General features: G+C 35.9%; 1 protein-coding gene across 2 annotated transcripts; it reads left to right on the forward strand.

Annotated features, from left to right (window-relative positions):
• Positions 1-12,502: 12,502 nt before the first annotated feature.
• Positions 12,503-18,337, forward strand: LOC150098683 (uncharacterized). 2 transcript variants are annotated; one of them, XM_090405072.1, is made up of 2 exons: positions 12,503-12,657; positions 16,005-18,337. In XM_090405072.1, the coding sequence occupies exon 2, from the start codon at positions 16,194-16,196 to the stop codon at positions 17,133-17,135; it is 942 nt and encodes a 313-aa protein (XP_090261198.1). In that variant the 5' UTR covers positions 12,503-12,657; positions 16,005-16,193; the 3' UTR covers positions 17,136-18,337. The 2 variants fall into 2 exon arrangements, with proteins under 2 accessions (XP_090261198.1, XP_090261197.1); XM_090405071.1 differs by having other exon boundaries at positions 12,509-12,840.
• The last annotated feature ends 2,506 nt before the right edge of the window (positions 18,338-20,843 follow it).

Raw genomic sequence — 20,843 nt, forward strand, 5'->3', positions numbered from 1 at the left:
CAGAGGTCAGAAACTACCTTAGTCAGTCGCCTTTGGACCCTTTCTAACATCTCTTCATCCTTCTGAAAACCAGGTGACCAAATCTGTGCACAATAGTCCATGTGTGGCCTAATCAAAGCCTTATACAATGGAACAAGAATCTCCCTGCTTCTACACATCAGTGTCCTCCTCATCATTCCCAGAAGTCTTTGTGTTGTCTTCACAATTTTGGTGATGTGTCCCCTAAATTTTAGATACTTATCCACTATCACTCCCAGATCTCTTATTTCCTCTACTTCCAACAATATATTCTCACCAAGCATAAATTCTGCATCCCATCTTTGTTTTCCAAATTTTAAAACCTTACATTTTGCAACATTGAACTCACATCCCCATTTGCTTGCCCAATCACTCAATTTATTCAAGTCTTCTTGCAAGGCCACAACATCTTCACTACTCTTTATGGTTCGTCCCAACTTTGCATCATCTGCAAACAACTGAATATCTCCATCCAAATCTTCGCCAATATCATTAATATACAAGTTAAATAGTAATGGCCCTAAAACAGATCCCTGAGGCACTCCACTAGTGACTTTCCTTTTCCTGGATATTGCACCCCCATACACTTGTTGCTACCTATCAGATAGCCAGTCTCCAATCCAATGCACTAATCTAATATCCAACCACATCTGCTCTAGTTTGACTGTCAACTTATCATGAGGTACTCTATCAAAAGCTTTTGCGAAATCCAAGTATATTACTGTGTATCCTTCTCCTCTGTCCAAGGAAGCAGTCACTTTATTGTAATAAGTAGATTACTAAAACACGACCTCCCTTTAGCAAATCCATGCTGTCCATCAAAGATTATACCATTGTTGTCAACCCAACTCTGGATCCTAGTTCTCACAAGCTTCTCCAACAACTTAACCACAACACCTGACACACAGATAGGCCTATAGTTTGATGCTTGAGTTCGATCACCTCCTTTATGAAGTAACACAATCTTGCCCTCCTTCCACTCTTTAGGGACTTGACCAAGTGCAAGACTCGTATTAAAAAAAATATGTCAAGGCAGGTGTCAACTCTCTGGCACATTCCTTCAGAATACGCGGTGATATATTATCAAGTCCCACAGCCTTATTTACATCTAGTTTACTCAACTCCCTAAACACCTCTTGCTCACTTACAGTCAGTCTCTCCTCCCCATCATCAACTGCTCTTAATCTCTCCATGAAGTCACATTCACAAGATTGAAAGATCTTAATGAACTGCTCATTAAGTATCTCCACCACACATTCTGCAACAGCTGTCTTTATACCATTTCCTCCAATCAATGTCATCCTTCCATAATCATTCTTTCTTTTGCTGGCTACATATCGAAAGAACTCCCTAGGATTCTTTTTAGCTTCATTAGCTAACTGCTGTTCATACCTCTGTTTAGCTACTCTCACCAACCAAGTCACCCTCCTTGCCTGGTCTTTGTAGACCTCATGAAATTGGTTACTTCCACTTCTCTTATGCTGCCTCCACAATGCCCTTTTTCTCTGTATTGCATGCTTAATCTCTTTATTCATTCATCTCACACCTACCTTATTTAACCTTCTCACCCGTGGTATACATTTAGACATTGCATCCACTAAATATTTTTTGAAAAAAAAAAAAAAAATATATATATATATATATATATATATATATATATATATATATATATATATATATATATATACTTATATATACTTTTTAAACTTCTTTATATATATATATATATATATATATATATATATATATATATAAAATAAAAACTTGAGTTTTATGATATGATAGGTAAAGTTTAGTATTTGCAAATGTAAGTTTCTGTAGGATGTTTTTAATTTGAGACCACATTATTATGTAATTAAAGAGTTTAATAAAAAAAAATAAGCAATTAAAGAAATTTCATAAGTCGTACAACTTGCATCATCAGGGGTACTGATGCCTAAAAGTCTTGTGTTAAATATAAGTATAAAAAGTATATATAAGTATTCCACAATAGCTTTTTTTTTTTTTCTTAGAATTTAAAAAGAAAAACTCGTCTTGTAATGATTACATGGTGACTGTGATAAAAAAAAAAAAAAAATCTTGATAGGGAGATTTTTTGATATTGAAAGCAAGTATCAATTTGTTTTTACATGATCTCTGATTATATAAAAATAATCACAGTCTAATTACGTTATCATTTTCAATATGTTCATACATCCATTTACATGCATTATTTTGGGAGCTACTCAGTCAGGAAAAACAACATTTGTGTTGTCTCTCATAGAACATTGTAATCAACTAATCAAAATGTAAGTTTCTGTAGGATGTTTTTAATATTGAGACCACATTATTATGTAATTAAAGAGTTTAATGAAAAAAATAAGCAATTAAAACCCAAGAAGTTTCATAAGTTTGTACAACTTGCATCATCAGGAGTACTGATACCTAAAAGTCTTACACAACAGAAACCTATTAATCATTAATTACACAACTAATATGTTTAATTAATAATATGTCATACAACTTATGAAACTCATCAGGTGGTCTTAATATCAAAACCTTCCCACAAAGTGTATTGTTTGTTAATCCTATTAGTTCACATAACCAAGTGATATAATCTAATTTATCTTTCTGCATTTTTTTATGAAATAGAATGCAAGTGTCTAAGAACTAAAGTTTATCATCGGAGTGAAAATTACTTGAAGGTTATGATTTTGTTGTGTGTGAGAGAGAAAAGAATGTAACAAAGCAAGTTTGTGATATATGGCATTCATTTATTCTGATGAATATCAGTTATTTTAAACTAAATTTTTTCTATCACATGGTTGATGATAATTCTACACATCTTTTTTGTATAAAAAAGATGTGTAGAATTATCATCAACCATGGTAAATTGATATCCTATCTGGTTTTAAAAGAATCTTTGCTGACCTTTTTTAAAACAAGTATTCAGTAGAAATATTGTTGAAACAAATATTCTCTCTGTGCTAGTTGTTATTTATTAAAAGTTCTTGTTGCTGTGTCCATGGTATGTATGGGGTTTTATTTGTGAAATACATGTCTTAAAGTACTACAATCATGTATTTTTAGAGTATTTCTTATAATAATCACTGCTGTTGATTTTGTTTACTCTTATATTTCTCTGTTACCTCCTGAACAAGACAAGACCCCTGTAGTATGTCATTAGGGATCAGCAGTGTAACTACTTCCAGAATAGGTATAGGCAATGACAAGGATGTGAAATTATGAACAATTCCAGATACCGTACATCTTGCCATATAAGACGACTTGCAAATACTTCTGAAAACCCCTCAAAATCATGAGTCGGCTTATAATTCGAGTATAAAAAGGGAAGCTTAATTTTTTGGATGAACATTTAGATAGTTACAATACATCATAGTTATATAAAAAAATAGGTAGTGTTTATAAACAAATCAGATTAATTTTTTGTTACATAAATTTATTTAAAATATTAAAATAGATGTAAGTCTTAAAAAACAAATAATTATTAACCTCAAATTTCATTTTAATTTTCTTCATCTTGAAAATATAAAAGTTCTTAAAATTCATTGTTTAAATGATCGTCATATGGATCCCAATTTGAATCTGGTGAATTGATTTTGTTTTCATCGTCATCAGTGTCCCACAACAGATCATCTTTTGTACCATCCATAACATTAGAGATACCACACTTTTTAAATGATTTTATTACATTCTCTACTTTTACTTTATTCCATGCTTTGATCACAAAATTGCACAGCATATCAAGTGATGCAGCATGCATACATCCACCATTTGTAAATGATTTTTCACCAGTCAACATCCAATTATTCCACTCTTCTCGCTTGTGATCTTTAAATGGTTTGTTCAAGTGGACATCTAGTGCTTGCAACATAGAAGTTAAACCACCTAGTATAACAGCAATTTTTGTGTTATATTTTTTTCTAGAAAACTTTTAGTATTCTCAGTTAAATGACTGTGAAACATATCCCATACTAATAAACTGCGTTTCTTCATTATACCGCCTGATCGTGTGCTCCACACATTATTTATCCATAATTTCACACCATTTTCATCCATCTATCCTTTTTCGTGAAAATGTACAAAAGCACCTGAAGGAAATTTTATCATATGTTTAGTTTTATGTTTGAAGGTGATCATTGGTTTTAACTTGGTTCCATCGGCCAAACATGGCAACACAACCATAAACCTTATTTTTTCATGTTGCCATATAAGTGTTTCGAACTAGCACACTCTCACTACCTTTAGACCACTGTTCTATTGCTTATCATATCAACACTTATAGGAGTGTTTCATCCATATTTCCAATATTTAACAATAGAAATTTATATTCTTCTCTCAACTGAATAATAAATTTATGGAAACTGGTAAGTTTGTGATCAAGATCTGCTGGTAGTTTTTGAGCAAATTTTGTTTTTTTCGTATTATCAGATTTTGTCTGTTCATAAAACAATCGCACCATCTTGAAGTAGCTTGAAATTCTACACTTTCATCTGGATTCAATCTTGACCATTTTAGTGCATATGCTCTAATCATATTTCATGTAACAAGATAACCATTCTGCCTTTGTTCGAATATCCATTCTGCAACGTGATTTTCAAGTTGCGGCCATTGGGTGATTCCCGTTCTCATCACACTTTTTTTTTTTTTGGCAAGCTTATGTCGGTTGTATAAGACAACCCCCCCCTCCCTTCCCCAATATCTTCTTTCTTCCTCCAGTCTCTTACCATCTCGGTTATGTCAAACTTTCTTGCAGCAGCACAGTTATTAGTGTGTTTTGATCTTACCCTTATTTTAAATCAAGTTCATACTTTCTTCGTTTTGTTGCTGGTTCCATGATTTTAAATAACAATTTTCATAATCCTAAAATTTGAGACAGTTGTAGGTGTCGTCCCGCGATGAGTCTTCGGACTCCTTGGAGGTGTCAGGAATAATAATAATTAAAAAAAAACGAAATTAATAATTAATTATAATTTGGGCTAATCACTTTTAATTAGGATAATTTGCGTAAATACTAAATCTATGCTATCCAAAAAAATAATGGATATGCATAGGTATAAAAATAATAACGGAAATACCTAATGTTGCATTAATACAAGAAGGAAGAAATTGGCGGTGGGGGGGGGGTCGTCTTATACAACCAACATAAGCTTAAAATCTAAAAATAGCCTAAAATTTAGTTTCAAATGTAAAACACTTTAACTCATTTTCTGCATGTCAATAAGAAAAGATGCATGAAAAAAGTTCCCATTGACAGCATAAACTGATATTTACAGTGTCTGTGGGAGAAGGTTACTAAGGTCTTATAAATGCTGGTAAGTACTTTTATGAATATTTTAATATTTTTTCTAAGAAAATACACTATCACGATAGTTCCATCAGATAGTAGTAATTTGTCTTCTGAATATTTATAAGGATTAACTGATTACATCAAAAGATCTGTATGCAGGATTTTTTTTTTTTCTCATCTGGAATTTCTTGATGAAAACCTTTGGAAGTCTACTAGTGTATTGAAGTGACCATTTTCATCAAAATAAAGTTAGTTGATTAATGTTGACATTTGTATGAATATCTCCACCTGGAGTACATATATGTATATACAAACACAACTTGAACTGTCTGACTATTGTGAACTATTCATAGTAGAAAGTTTTACTATGAGGTTACCAACTATATTTTACAGAGCATTTCAAATTAAAGTACCTGTATTCATGGCAGTCTGTAGAGAGAACTTTTAGAAGAAAAATGCCTCCAAAAGGAAGAGATTTTGATATTAAAAAAAAAAAAGTTTAAAAAATGCCTGATAGGGGAAATATGTCTGTGAATTTTGCATACCACATTAGCCACAAAGCAGTATAAATGAAGGAGTGAGACTGAAGCTACAGTCATTTGACTTGCAGGATAGGTCTGACTTTGTCTTAACGTGCATTGGTTTTGAAGTGTTTATGTTTATATAGGAATTGGGAAAATGCCACAGCAGCACTTCAGAAGTAGGCACTTAAACACTGCAAAAAAAGCCCAACGACATTAAATGCAATGCAATGCATGATTTGAAAAGACAGCCCGTTTCATGGTCCATCCAGGAAGTGGGCATAAATCTGAAATTCTGCAAATGATAAAGTGTTATAACTGCAGATGTTGAGCAGTCAAATGAGAAAGTTGTAGGGATTATGCAGTGCAAGACAATTGGATTTGCCTTAAACCTTGGTATCTTGTGAATCTGGTTCCCACTCAGGAGACTTCAATAAAGGTGGAAATTGGTCTGGGTAGTGACCCTTCCCATAATGCATAGCATTATATACATCCAAAAGGGGTATGCTTTATATTATGTTATACTAAGGCAATGTGAAGTCATGAAGATACTTTAGAAGAAAATTTTGTTTGATTACATGGATAAAGGATGAAACCCAGAATATAATTTCTTGGCATCTTGAATTTATAAAGAAATAAAGTTTGTGCATGAAGTATCTTCATGATTAGTATCCTATCCTAATTTATGCTCTAGTGTAGACCTAAACATTTTACCATGTACATATTTGGAACCAAAATCTTATGGAATAGGTTGGTTTACTCCTTATTTCTGGAGGTGTCCTATGTGATGAATATAATGAACTACTTTACACTACTTAAGTGTAAAGTAGTTCATTCCATCTACTTTACACTTAATAAAACTCCTTCCATGTTAGTTATTTAAGTGATATCTTTCATCAAAATCTATTATGTTTCTAATGAAAGGAATATTTGTATAATAAAAAACTTAATGCCTCCCCCGATTGGAGTATGTTGAAGGAATGGGTATTCCACCATGATCCGTCTTCAAATCTTGATGAACCAAGGGATAAAATTACATGATATGTACAGCAGATTTACCAAACCTTGTTTTCTATAATGACAAAGAATCTTTGTATAGCTACGAAACCCATCTTGAAAGACAAGTTACTCATTTCGAGCACGTAATCTACCGTAGTTAATGCTTTATTATTATTATTATTATGTTTCGATATGTTTTCAAAACATGTTTTTAGATTTATTATTTTTATAAATGGCACAGTTTTTTTACATATTTTGGTAATCCCCACATTTAAAAAAAAAAATTAGATAACTTAGAGATCCGTCGAATTGTTTTAGGCATTTTAATGATCCTTTGGCTTAGAAAGATTGAGAAACGCTGCATTATACTATAATGGTGTGGTGGTAAAAAAAAAAGTCAGCTAACGCCTTTTTATTCCCGTATACGGGAGTAGGCGATGCCATTTAGCCCTATCTAACTTTTGGAGACTGAGTGGGCAGTTCAATCTCCACTGGTACCAATCAGAGATAGATGGCCCAAGGCTATCACTAATTAAGCGGTACACAGTGAAGAGAGGCGGCTCAAATGTGCCGCCATCTCGTGGTCCGTAACCCTAACACAATATATTTAATGTCTGAAATAATGTGGGTTCAACGGTCGATTTTCTTGAGTTTACGGGACGAAAATACCGAATTTCCGGGAGGAAAAACCCGCTTGCCCGTGACAGAGATAGACTAACTCGGGAATCGGTCGAAAAAAGGCAATAAAAATTTCCTCTAGCCGCCGACTAGACACGAAACCAAGTCTTCCATCATGCGGCCAAGCACCATGGTGTGCAAACGCCACATCCACTGAGCTACACAGGCTCTGGTGTGGTGGTTTATTTATATTTATAGAAATTTATTTTATTTATATATGCACCTGTGTGTTACTTGTATTGGTTAAGTTGTGATATATGTTTGTGTACAATCCACGACATCCATGATGGTACTGACGAACAGTGCCATCATGGAAGTGCATCAGATTCTTCTGGACCTCGGCCGCAAAGATGTGGCACCTTACTAAACGACTGAGCATACCGTAGCCAGAGAGATAGATGGAGAGAAGGCCATACCGTAAAAAGCAAGATACGGAGCCTCGCTAAACAAGCCGCTAGCTGGTCATGGATTGTCCGAGCCGTTGGTGGCATGGTCGGAAACGTCGATGTGGGAAGATAAATGGGGATGCTGAAATTTCGTTGTAGGTAGATGAATGGGGATGTCAGCCGCTTCACACTCATCCCCATTCATCTACGCACAGCGATGTTTTTATCTTAATCACCATTCATATGCCCAGAATAACTTTAATCTGTTATCCCCTTTAACCCTGTGGAGATCGCTATCGAAAAAATTTCGGCTTAGATCGCGTGTATCTGAGAGACACATTTATTACTAGTATGTGCTGAAATACGATAAAACTCTAAAAATGCAAATACAATACATGACGGTTTATTTTTTTTCAGTTACAATTTAGAAATTATTGATTTCCTCAAGGGCTCACTTTAGTGAGTATGGGCATGGCAAACCCTAGGTACCAGATGCTGGACCATGCCTTACTTCATGTAATATATATCTGTTATATTATTCTGTAGATTGGTCCCTCCTCTTCTTTCTTTGCTTCTTTCTCCTCTCCTTGCTCCTTCCCCCTGATGCTATTAGAGTATTCGAGGGCTAGGGGTGTCTTTCCTATCTTGCTAAGTCATTTCGTCTTATACAGCCACCGAAGGAGGCAAGCTAGCCTCAATAGGTGTCGGTCCCAAGCCTGGATAAATGCGAGGGTTGATGTCAGGAAGGGCATCCGGTCAGAAAACTTCAATGCCAGCTCAAACTATGATATGAGTCAAAGAGAAAATGATATACAGGCTAGGGTGTACCCCTTAAGCGACGTGCAGACACATCGCCCTACAGCTGCGAGAAGTGGACGAGGGCTACCGCATCAAGGGCAGGTGCGGCTAAAGAAGCGAGCCAGCAGGTGGAGAGGATGTTGTGCGTGGGAACACTGAATGTTGGAAGCATGACTGGAAGGGAAAGAGAGGTGGCAGACATGATGAGGAAGAGGAAGTTGGACACTTTATGCATGCAGGAGACAAGGTAGAATGGGGGAAGGCAGAGGAACTGGGAGATGGATATAAATTGTTCTACTCTGGAGCGAATAACGAGGGAAGAAATGGTGTAGGAATTGTGGTGTGTGGCAGAATGATGGGCGAAGTACTGGAAGTGGGTAGAAGGAATGACAGGATCATGTGAATGAAATTGAGTCTTGGTGAAGAGCGGATGGTCGTATTATGTGTATATGCCCCACAAATTGGTTGTACAGCAGAGGAGAAAGATGAGGTCTGGAACGTGTTAGATGAAGAAATGAGGGAATTGGAAGAAAATGAGATGGTGATTGTCGGAGGAGACTTGAACGGACACATAGGAAGACAGAATAGAGACTGTGAAAGGGTGCATGGTGGCCACGAAACGGGAATGATGTACCAAGAAGGAGAGAGGATTGTGGACTTTGCAGTAGCGTTTGATCTGGCAATTGTGAACTCGTTTTTCTACAAGAGGGAAGAACATTTGATAACATTTAGGAGTAGTAACAACAGTTCACAAATTAACTACATTTTGACTAGAAGAAAACATCTTAATGTTGTGACAAATTGTAGAGTAATTCCAACAGATCAAGTAGCACGCAAACCACCGACTGCTGTGTGCAGACTTTAAAATAAGATCGAAGATAAGAACCTCTGGATGCCATGGGATGAAGACAATTAAGTGGTTTCGCTTAAAAGAGGAGAGTGTGAGGAATCGCTTTAGGGAGAGGGTGTTAGAGAGGACTTCGGATGGACTAAAAAGTGTACAAGATTGGTGGAAACATAATTCAAAAGTAATCCTGAGCTGTGCAATCGAGGTGCTTGGTGAGACATCTGGAAAGATTAGAGAGTAGAAGGAGGGTTGGTGGTGGAATCATAATGTACAAGTGGCAGTGACAGCTAAGAGGAAGGCAAAGCAGCAGTGGGATGAGTCAGGAGTGGAAGAGGTCAAAGAGGTGTACAGAGAGAGAAAGCAAGAAGCCAAGAGAGTTGTGGCACAGGCGAAGGCCATGGCATATACAAGATCTGTATGATCAATTAGAAACAAAGGAAGGACAGAGAAAAATTTACCAACTAGCGAAATGTAGAAATAAAGCAGCAAAGAACATGTTTGTAGAAATAAAACAGCAAAGGATGTGAGGCAGATCAAAGACGCTGAAGGAAGAGTATTATGGAGGGATGTGGACATAAGAAACAGATGGAAAATATACTTTGAAGGACTTTTGAATGAGGAAAATGCAAGGACTCACAGAGGAGATGGGCAGCCTTCTGAGGGGATGGTGCAGAACATCAGTAGAGTGGAAGTGACGGAGGCCATGAAGAGGATGAGGAATGTAAAATCGGTGGACCCCGACAGAATTCCAGTGGAGGCATTAAAGGCACTAGGTGAAGGTGGAATTGACCTGCTGTGCGACCTTTTCATGAAAGTTTGCCAACAGGAAAATATACCCAAGGAATGCAGGGAGAGTACTCTTGTCCCAATCTACAAGGTAAAGGGGATGCACAAGACTGTAAAAATTACAGAGGAATAAACTTGATGTCCCACACAATGAAAATCCTAGAAAGTGTTCTTGAAGGTAAATTGAGGAAGGAGGTGGAGATTGCAAAGGAACAATTTGGCTTCATGCCTGGTAGATCAACAACAGATGCTATCTTTAGGTTATGGCAGATAATGGAAAAGTATCGAGAGAAACAAAGGGAGCTACATCTGGCATTTATTGATCTGGAGAATGCATAAGATAAAGTGCCAAGGCAAGAAGTCTGGAGGTGTTTGAGGGAGAAGAAGGTGGCGGAGAAGTATGTCAGGTTGTTGTGGGAAATGTACAGAAATGTGAAGACAAGTGTTCGGACCTGTCTGGGACAGACAAAAAGTTTTCAAGTAACAGTTGGCTTGCATCAAGGGTCAGCATTAAGTCCGTTTCTGTTTAATATTGTGATGGAGATGGTAACAGAGGAAGTGAGAGAAGATGTGCCTTGGACAATGTTGTATGCAGATGACATCTTGCTGTGTGCAGATTCAAGAGAAAAAGCGGGAACTAAACTGGAAAGATGGAGAAAACTACTGGAAGAGAGAGGTATGAGACTGAGCAGAAGTAAGACAGAGTATATGTATTGCACAGTGGGCAGTGGACAGGAGACAGATCTGGAGCTGGAAGGAAATGTTATCAGGAAGGTGAGAGACTTTAGATACTTAGGTTCAACAGTGGAAGAAGATGGAGGAGCTGAGAAGGAAGTGGGATGCAGGATACAAGCGGGTTTCGGGAGGAACTGGAGGGGGCTGGAGTGTTATGCGATAAGAGGGTGCCGATCAGTCTGAAAGGCAAAATCTATAGGACAGTAGTGAGGCCAGCTATGACATATGCTATAGAAACTGTGGCCCTGAGGAAAAATAACATCAGCAGGATGGAAGTAGCAGAGATGAGAATGCTTAGGTGGATGTGCGGTGTGACCAGAAAGGATCGTCTGCAAAATGACTATGTCAGGCGAACACTGAAAGTTACGAACTTAGGAGCGAAAATACAAGGTTGAGATGGTTTGGTCATGTGATGAGGAAGGAGGACGAATATGTGGGAAGAAGGGTCATGCAGATGGATGTGCAAGGAAGGCAGAAGCATGGGAGGCCAAAGAAGAGAGGGAGGGAGCTGGTAGAAGAGGACTTGAGCATGAAGAACTTGGATGTGGTGACAGCCCAAGACAGGAAAGTGTGGAGGAGACTCATTATAAACAGTGACCTCACTTAAGTGGGAGAAGCTGCAGAAGAAGAGGAGAAGCTAGAAATTATTGAACAAAGAAATGTAAAGAATAAAAATTTAGCTGATTGTTGAGATGAAAACCAGCAAGATATAACAGGCCTAAAATGCTTTCAATTCTGTTTTGTCTATTCGTTTAACATCTCTTTCTCTGAACTAAATGAAGTTTGGGGTTGTCTTCTAATCTGTCTTCTTATTGGATTTTTCCTCCATGTTGATTCTTTATGAAAAATATTTGTAAACGAGAAAAATGTACACCCGAAACCATTTTCGGTGGTCACAGGACTTCTGAATTTTATTAATGAATTTTTCAAATTTAAATTTTTTGGGCACACCCTTTCCAAGAAAATGCTCTTCTAATTCATATTTGTTCGGTCTCCGAATCTTCTGAACGAACTCTCACATAATCATCATCTTCTAAATCACTTTCATCTTCTCATTCGACTCCATCATTGGACTCGAAATATTCGTTGAATCTCCTCAACATCTGCTGGATTATCCAATCGGTATATTTTCCCATCCATTTTTGACGGTAATAAAAAAAAAATAAAAAATCAAATAACATACTATACTGACATCGGACTTCGCGGTATCGCTCAGATACAATTTGTTTGTATCTGTCAGATCAGCAGTGACCTCCGCAAGATACAATACCTCGCTAAACAAGACGAGTGCCGCGTGTGATCGGCCGGATATTGCAGCAAGCCTTTATCCTACTCGCCAGCACATAGAGAAAACCTAGCATCACCATGACGTCAAGTGATGTATTTTCCGTTTCATTCCTCTTTCGGTGACGTCACTTCCTGGAGCGAACGAAGACGAAGTACCCGTTCACGCATGAATGCGTCTGTTGCGGTCTCCCATGAGCTACCATGTTAAAGAAACGCTCGTCGGAAGCGAAGGAGTCCGATTTTCAAAATGGATTAATTCCCAAACCTGAAACGAGCGGAAATTTTAATGAGTTGCTTTGATATCCCTGAAAGGTCAGAAACTGCTTTGTATGCTAATTTTAGAATTTCGAGAGGAATCAATACCTGCGAGTATCCATGGGCGGTTGTTACTTCCTTTGGAAAATTAAAAATTGCATGACGTAATGAACAACTGCTTTGTAATCACAAGAAGTCACTTAAGGGATTTCCAGTTGGTTGCGCTGTGTCATTCCAAAGGTAAGGGATTGCATGTCATGTAATTTTGTAATTTTCCAAAGGAAGATATTTACATTAGTCAATAACATATTTGTAAACGAGAAAAATGTACACCGGAAACCATTTTCGGTGGTCACAGGACTTCTGAATTTTATTAATAAATTTTTCAAATTTAAATTTTTTGGGCACACCCTTAATTTACTGATGTAATTTGCAAGTATGTGATGTACAAAATTCGATATCTCATTCTGTGCATGTGAGGTGGGACGGTGAGATGTTGACCTCACCCTTATACTGTAGTTGTTTGTCGTTTAATTTATCAGTTGTCTTGATATTTTTGAAATCTAGCAGTGGTACTGTTGAAATTATTTTCTTAATTTCTACTATCCCTCTCTGTTATAGTTCTTTTAATTCAGTGTATGATGTAAATCCGTTGTGGTGAGATATTAAATAATGGAAAAAATTTCGTATTTTATAATGTCTTGTCAAAAGTGAACCATTCCACTTAAATAATCATTTGTCATCGAATTTTCAATTATAATCTCAACCACTCACAAAAAGGTCTTAATGCATAGTTCAGTTAATCCACTGAACGGATTGAGGTTTAGATAACCTCAAAGCCATCTGGAGACCACACAGGATAGTCTCCATGAAGTTTTGTAGAAAACAACATATTTAAATATTTTGGTAATACCGGTTATCTATTTACTTGATTACTTTGTAACGGTATATCATCCAAGTGACGTCTGTGCTGTAACATATGTGACAGAGACTGATGTGGGAACAGAGTCGGATAAATTGATGATTCTTAGGATATTGCAGAATCTCAATGTAAATGTAGCTGTGGAATTAGATGGGATATCAGCTTCGGTTTTGCAAGAATGTGGAAGGGAACTCGCAATGCCTCTGACTAGGCTCTTTAATTTAAGTCTCAGCTCTGGTAGAATTCCAATGGAAATGGGTAAACTAAAGGGAGATTCTAAGACTGCAGTAACAAATTATAGACCAATGAGTATCTCAGACATGGTGGTAAAAGTACTGGAAAAATTGGAAAAAGAGAATTTAAGAATTGGCAGATAAAATGATACTGTATGAGGAACAACATGGGTTTGCGAAGGGTCACTCATGCCTTTGTGATTTTGCTAACTTTTTATAATAGAGAGCAGAGTTGGATAAAGGAAATGACTACATGATGATTCTGCTTGATTTCACAAAGGGAATTGACAAAATACCACATGGAAATCTGTTATGTAAATTAGAATAAATGGGGATGGATAAGAGGGTGGGTGTTGGACCGATATCAAAAAATAGTATATGGAGTGGCAGAATCAAGGCAAAAACAACTGACTAGTGGTGTGTCTGAAGATTCAGCACTGGGATCACTACTGTTTAATTTATACATAAATGGTATAGGAAATAACCTGAAAAAAAATATTCAGTTGTTTGCTGATGATGCAAAATTAGGTAGAGTAATAGTTTATTATTATTACTATGACACCTCCAGGGAGTCCAAAGACTCATCGAGGGAGGGCACCTTCTCTACAACTCTGTCTCCACCACTCAAATCTACCAACTGCAACCACACCAATGCCATCTACTGTCCATCACCACCATTAGTATTTCCACAGACAATCACAAACATCCATGCCCACGGGAGGGGATTCGAACCTTCAGCCTTTTGGCTGGAGAGCAGATACAATAACCACTCGGCCAACCAGGCCATGAATCAAGGTGATGCGCAGAGCTTGCAGGATGATTTTAAATGGTCTATCAGTATAGGCAAAAGATAACGGGTGTCAGTTTAATGTGGAGAAGTATAAAGTTAAGCATTTGGGGATAAATAGATTACAAGTTGTGTACCACATTGATGGAACTGTAATCCAGAAAATAGATGAAGCTAGAGATTTAGGGGTGGTGGTAGACAGAGAGTTAAAGTTTAGAAGTCATATTGCTAAGTAGCTCATAAGATTACTTAGCTATTGAAGAACACACTTAAAGTAGGGATAAAGAAGTTGTTATTTCACTTTATAAGGGCTTGATACATCTGGATTACTGTGTTCAGGTCTCTCTCCTGGGTTTCTTGCAGATGAGGAAGTGGTGGAGAACATTCAGAGGTAAACAAATGTGATGGTGAGTGGAATGTTCCCTTATGAGGATAGATTGAGGATGTGTGGATTGCAGAAGTTGGTTGATAGAAGACACAGAGGGAATATGATGGAAACTGTTAGGTTACATTAAGGATTTTATAGGATTGATACAGTGAAATTGTTTCAGCACTTGGCTAGAGGGGGACAGAACAAGAAGTCATCCCTGGTAGTTGAATGTGGTTAGTAGGGGGTGTGAGTACTAGGTTGCCAGAGTCAGTTGAGTGCTTTGTCAGATAATGGACTCAAGGAGAGGTATGATAGAATCTGTGGATTTTTGGGTTTCCTGCAATGGGTCTTCAGGCCCCATGCCTGAATGGAGGTGCCCATACAATAATAATGGTATCCATGCAGGTGCCCGTATAATAATAATTATTAGTATGGTTTACCATAAATCCCTGTTGTTGTTGTTGTTTTTTTGCTTTGGCTAGCTGGTATTTTCTGTGTGCAGTTTTTAATGATTTTAAAATTATGTTAAGGTGTGTATTTATAATAATACACACCTTAACATTGTAAAGTGACATTTTAGATAAACCATCTGTCCCAACAGGTAATGTCACATTTTTAGAGAACTTTCCCTTTAAAGTGTGACATCATCATCATTGCCCTAGTAGAATAATAGTATTTCTTTTGGCCTCCTGATTTTTGGAAATAATAAAATAATAATAATATCTATCTCTTAAATAAATTGAAGCATGTCATTAAACATATTAGTAATAGTCTAATGCTATGACCAGTAGGGAAAACATTATTAGACATGACTTTTGAGAAAGAGAAACTTTGAAATGCATAATAATTAATACATATTGATTTCACTTTGAGTTTTTCACATAGTTTGCTAATTATATTATATGTATTTAAGAAAAACTGATTTAAATTTATATGCATTAATATCAATAACAAAACATGGTATTTCTTACAAGCAATGTTTTTGGATTATAGCAAAATCTCACAGAAATTCAACTCACCCAAATTATGCAGGGCAAATGACAACTTCTTCATGAAACTTTTATTTATGAATTTAATTTTTGCATTTTTCAGGGGTCCAAAGAGTACATATCAGGAGGCAACATTGAAGCTGACATCAAAGATCATATGAAAAAGCGCTCCTACATCATTCTATTTCAGTGCTTACATTTTAAAGTACAGAGAGAGAAAAGTCAACAGTGTTCTAGATAATCAGAAAGTGAAGCAATTAGGAGCTTCATTTTAAATAATCAAAGCATAAAAATGAATACTAATGAAGTTAATCCTGAAACTCCTTTGGAAGATGAAACAACAGAAGAAGATTCATTATCACAACTTAATGAGAAGCAAATTCCTGATGAAACATGCTCTCAAATGCAAAATCATACCAAAAAGAAATTTTTCTCATGTTCAATATGTGCCAAAGAAGTTACCACATTAACATCTTTAAAACAGCATACATTATTACATACACAGGCCAAACTGTTCTCTTGTTCAGTATGTGGAAAGGCATTTTTAACACCGAGTTATTTAAAGAAACACTCAGTAATGCATTCTGATGACAGACCTTTCTCTTGTTCAGTATGTGGCAAGGCTTTTCCAACTTCATTTTCTTTGAAACAACATTCATTAGCTCATTCCCAAGAGAAACCATTTGCATGTTCAACTTGTGGAAAGGCATTTTCACATAGAGGCAGTCTACAGCAACATTTTTTAGTTCATACAAAGGAGAAACCTTTCAGCTGCCCAACATGTCCTAAAGCATTTTCATCATCAACTGCTTTAAAAGTGCACTTATTGTCTCATACCCAAGAGAAACCTTTCTCTTGCTCAGAATGTGGTAAGAAATTTTTATGTTCAGCTTATCTAAAACGACACGTACTAATTCACACTGATGAAAAACCATTTACATGTCCAGAATGTGGCAAGACATTTCGAAGGTCACATAATTTAAAACAACACTCAGTAGTGCATACTCAGGAAAAATGCTTTTACTGTTCATTATGTGGAAAAAGTTTTGCACAGGCAGGTGGACTAAAATCACATTCTGTAGTACATACTAAAGAGAAACACTTTTCATGTTCACTATGCAATAAATCATTTTCATTTTCACGGTCTTATAAAAGACATTTATTAATCCATACTGAAAAAAGAAGGAGACTTGCTCAGTATGCAGAAAGACTTATTTGGCACCTTATGAATTAAAATGTTACTCATTAGTACATTCTGATGAAAAACCTTTTCTTTGTTCTGTATGTGGAAAGGTTTTTACATCTTCAAGTAATTCAAAAATACTAGTTGTGGTGGGTGGTAGATGGTGTTGATGGAGATGATTTGTAGTAGAGGTTTGGTGCAGTGGTTGAGACAGTTGTAGGTATCCTCCTGCGATGAGTCTTCAGACACCTTGGGGGTATCAGGAATAATAATAATAAAAGACATTTATTAGTTCATACTCAAAACATTTTTCTTGTTCAATATGTGGCAAAAAATTTTCTCAAGCAGGTTCTGTAAAAGCACATTTAGTAGTTCATACTCAGGTAAACCATTCTTTTGTTCAAAATATGATAGGTCATTTTCACAGTTGACCTCACTGAAATGACATTTATTAGTGCATTCTGGATCTGAAGAGATTCAGAATACATCCTTTTCCTGTTCTTTATGTGAAAAGGAATTCTCAACAAAAATTCATTTGACTCATCATGCATTGGGAATTTATATGCACGAAAATTCTTGTTAAAACAGTTTTGGAAATTTATAGCAGCAGTTTTTTAAATGAGACTCAGTGTATCATTGCAAACAAATTCACAATTTTTCATTCATACTTATTAGAATATACTTTTATACATAACTTTTTCTTCTGATAGCTAGGCAATTTTTAAAATATCTGTGAAAGAATTTTTAAGTGTACCTAGTTTGAAAACTCATTTATTAATATTATGTTAAAAACTTTATTCAGGAAAATCTGTGAAGTGATTTTTTTTTGAATCACTATATCTTGAAAGAATCCATTTAACAAAGAAAATGTATAGGTGAGAAAACATTTTCCTAGCAAAATATTTCGAGAAACTACTTGTTTTTAGAAGTTTGTTTAGAATGAGTATTCAACATAATGTAATTTTCCCAATGAAAATGTGTTATTTTATGTCCATTGCATGAAGCATGGGCAATGTACTTATATTTTTAACTCTTCTAAATTACTTGTTTTTAAAATTTTTAATCAGTGAAGTTCAAGATCACATGGTACAATAAGAAATTAATTATAACACACTAGATACTTTGAAATAAAAGTAATATTATTCTTTCCCCATAGCTCTCTCATATGAGACAAGCTCTTACATTGTAATATGATAATATAGATTAATATCTATTGTAATTTATATGAAAATAAAAATGCTTATTTTTCAGGATAGTGTTTTTTACAAATGAATACTAAATCTCAGCTTTTCTTACTGCCTATAAGGGAATAAAATCATTAGCTGATTTTTTTTTTCTCTCTCCAGTTCCTCATAGTTTGTTATTTTCAGTTTAATCGCTCAACTTGTGTCATGATGGATGAAATATATAAACTAACTTCATTTTGAATGCTGTCATGCAGCTAATATTCATGTTTTGGTCAGCATCATGATTAGTAGGTTGGTTAAAGGTACTCATTATAATGTCCTTAATTAAGGAATATTTTCTGTCTTTTTTTTATTAGGACAAAAATGAAGTATCAGGGAACAAAACTGAATAAGAAAAATGTACATGGCAGCTAAACAAAACTATTCATTTCATGATGATGTTGAACAAACTGTGCCATCTAACCCATGTGCTACATCTCATAATCAAATCATCTAATCCTATTGATATATGGGAAATATGGAGGTATCCACTGTCCATTGAATCTGTCATTATTTATAATGTAGAATTTCCAAAGAAAAAAGAAAGGAAGAAATTATTTTATTCCTGTGTATATTTTTCTGGAAAAAATTCAAGTAATAATGCCATCTCTTTAATTGAAATAACTTCATTTAATTATACTGCAAAAATGTCTTTCATTATTAATTACTTCTGTGATATTTGCAGGTGCACCTTCGGCAGGGGCAAATGCAGGTCTTGAAATTCACACTTGCTCTTGTTATCATTCAGGGAGTGAGAGGTGTTATTGAAGTCTGATTAGTAGAATAATGAATTGCTGACCATTTAAAACTATATTTAGAAATTTATGTACATTTAATTATACAAATACATTTATTTTACAAATGATATTCTATCTTTTTCAATTTAGCTACTTGAATGCAAATTCTACCCTACAGTTCTTCTTTATGAACTGGTCAATAACAGCATTATAAAAAGTTGGTTGTAACTTAATTTTCCCAAGAAACACGCACACGTAAAGGCTGGCTGAAGCTCGCTGGGTAGAGCTACTTTCACTGCATATGGCCTGTGTTTAAGACGATGTGAAGGGAGCGGAAATAGCTATGCATGCGCATGAAATCACAGTGCTGTAGCGAGGACCTGGAAGCTCGCACAACTGAGCAAGCCAAGGTAGCTTTGGCCAGAGGAGCAAGCATCAGCCTTCGATACAATGCAAAGCTCAATTATTGCCATGCAAGCTTAAGATATCTTCTGTCTACACAAATAAAAGCCTAAATGGAATGCTTATAAATGTATGCATTTATTAACAAATAAATATTATTTCTTTCTCAAGTAATGAGCTTGCATAACAAGCATGGAGAATTTGCCCCTGACCTTCTGTATTGTGTCTTGACTCAATGGTGTGAAATAATTTTTGACAAACACTTTCTTTCAACCTTGCGATTTAGTCACAGAGTCTGCTCTAATGATAGTTGTTGTGGCATGACGGTATTACTTAATTTTCTTTTTCTCAACCCCATACACAAGAGAGACGTTGCAAGATTCAGTACCATCTGTATGGGCAAGAAGAAAGAAGTAACCTATTTTTTTTTTTTTTTAAACAACTAGAGGTTATAGTCCTTAGGGAGAAATGTATGGGTAAAACATCTTCCATAGATGTATATACAGGCTGGTCCATAAGTCATGCAGGGGCTTAAAAATAAATATAATTAATAAATTACTTATTATTTTTATTCTTTTTTGTTATAATGAGATAAAAACCCTGCAGAGTTTTTATTATTAGTTATGAAAAACCACATAATATAAATGTCTTCCATATTTGAATTTACAAAGATGGGCACTTTTTATGGCATGTTCCATGACAACTACAGGGTGTCCCAAAATTCACGCAAGAAGTAATTTTGATAGAAAACACAGGTTTTTAATTAAAAATTGTAATTTCTTATTGATTCATAAAGTATAGGGTTATGCATGGAATAGCATATCGGGTAAATGACCTCCACAGCTTTGCTGGCACATATGCACTCTTTTGTCGAAATTTTTCCATAAACCTTAGACTTCAAAAAACCCCAAAGAAAAAAGTCCAACAGCATTAAGTCACATGATCTGGGCGGCCAATTCTGATCACCAAAACGGGAAATTACACAACCAGGAAATGACTCATGCAGTAATTGAATTGTTTCTCAGGCTGTATGGCATGTGGCACCGTCTTGTTGAAACCACATGTCGTCCACATCCATATCTTGAAATTTACTCACAAAAAACTGGATTATCATGTCGCGATAGCGAACACCATTAATTATTGCCTTACCAGCCGCATTTTCGAAGAAGAATGGACCGATGATGCCTCCAGCCTAAAATCCGCACCAAACAGTGACAGTGTGGATGCATTTGTTTCTCAACAATCACTCATGGATTTTCTCAACCCGAAATGCGACAATTTTGTCGATTAACGAAGCCATCAAGATGAAAATGAGCCTCATCGCTGAAGATGATTTTGTTCGAAAAATAAGCATCCACTTGCTTTTGTTCCATAATCCATTCAGTGAACTCTCT

Source organism: Typopeltis vanoorti, chromosome 15, assembly GCF_054136105.1.
Source record: "Typopeltis vanoorti isolate ZY-2024b chromosome 15, IOZ_Tvanoo_1.0, whole genome shotgun sequence".
Classification (NCBI taxonomy): Eukaryota; Metazoa; Arthropoda; class Arachnida; order Uropygi; family Thelyphonidae; genus Typopeltis; species Typopeltis vanoorti.

Coding starts and splice junctions, on each gene's coding strand:
- LOC150098683 (XM_090405072.1), top strand. CDS start 16,194: ATGAATACTAATGAAGTTAATCCTGAAACTCCTTTGGAAGATGAAACA.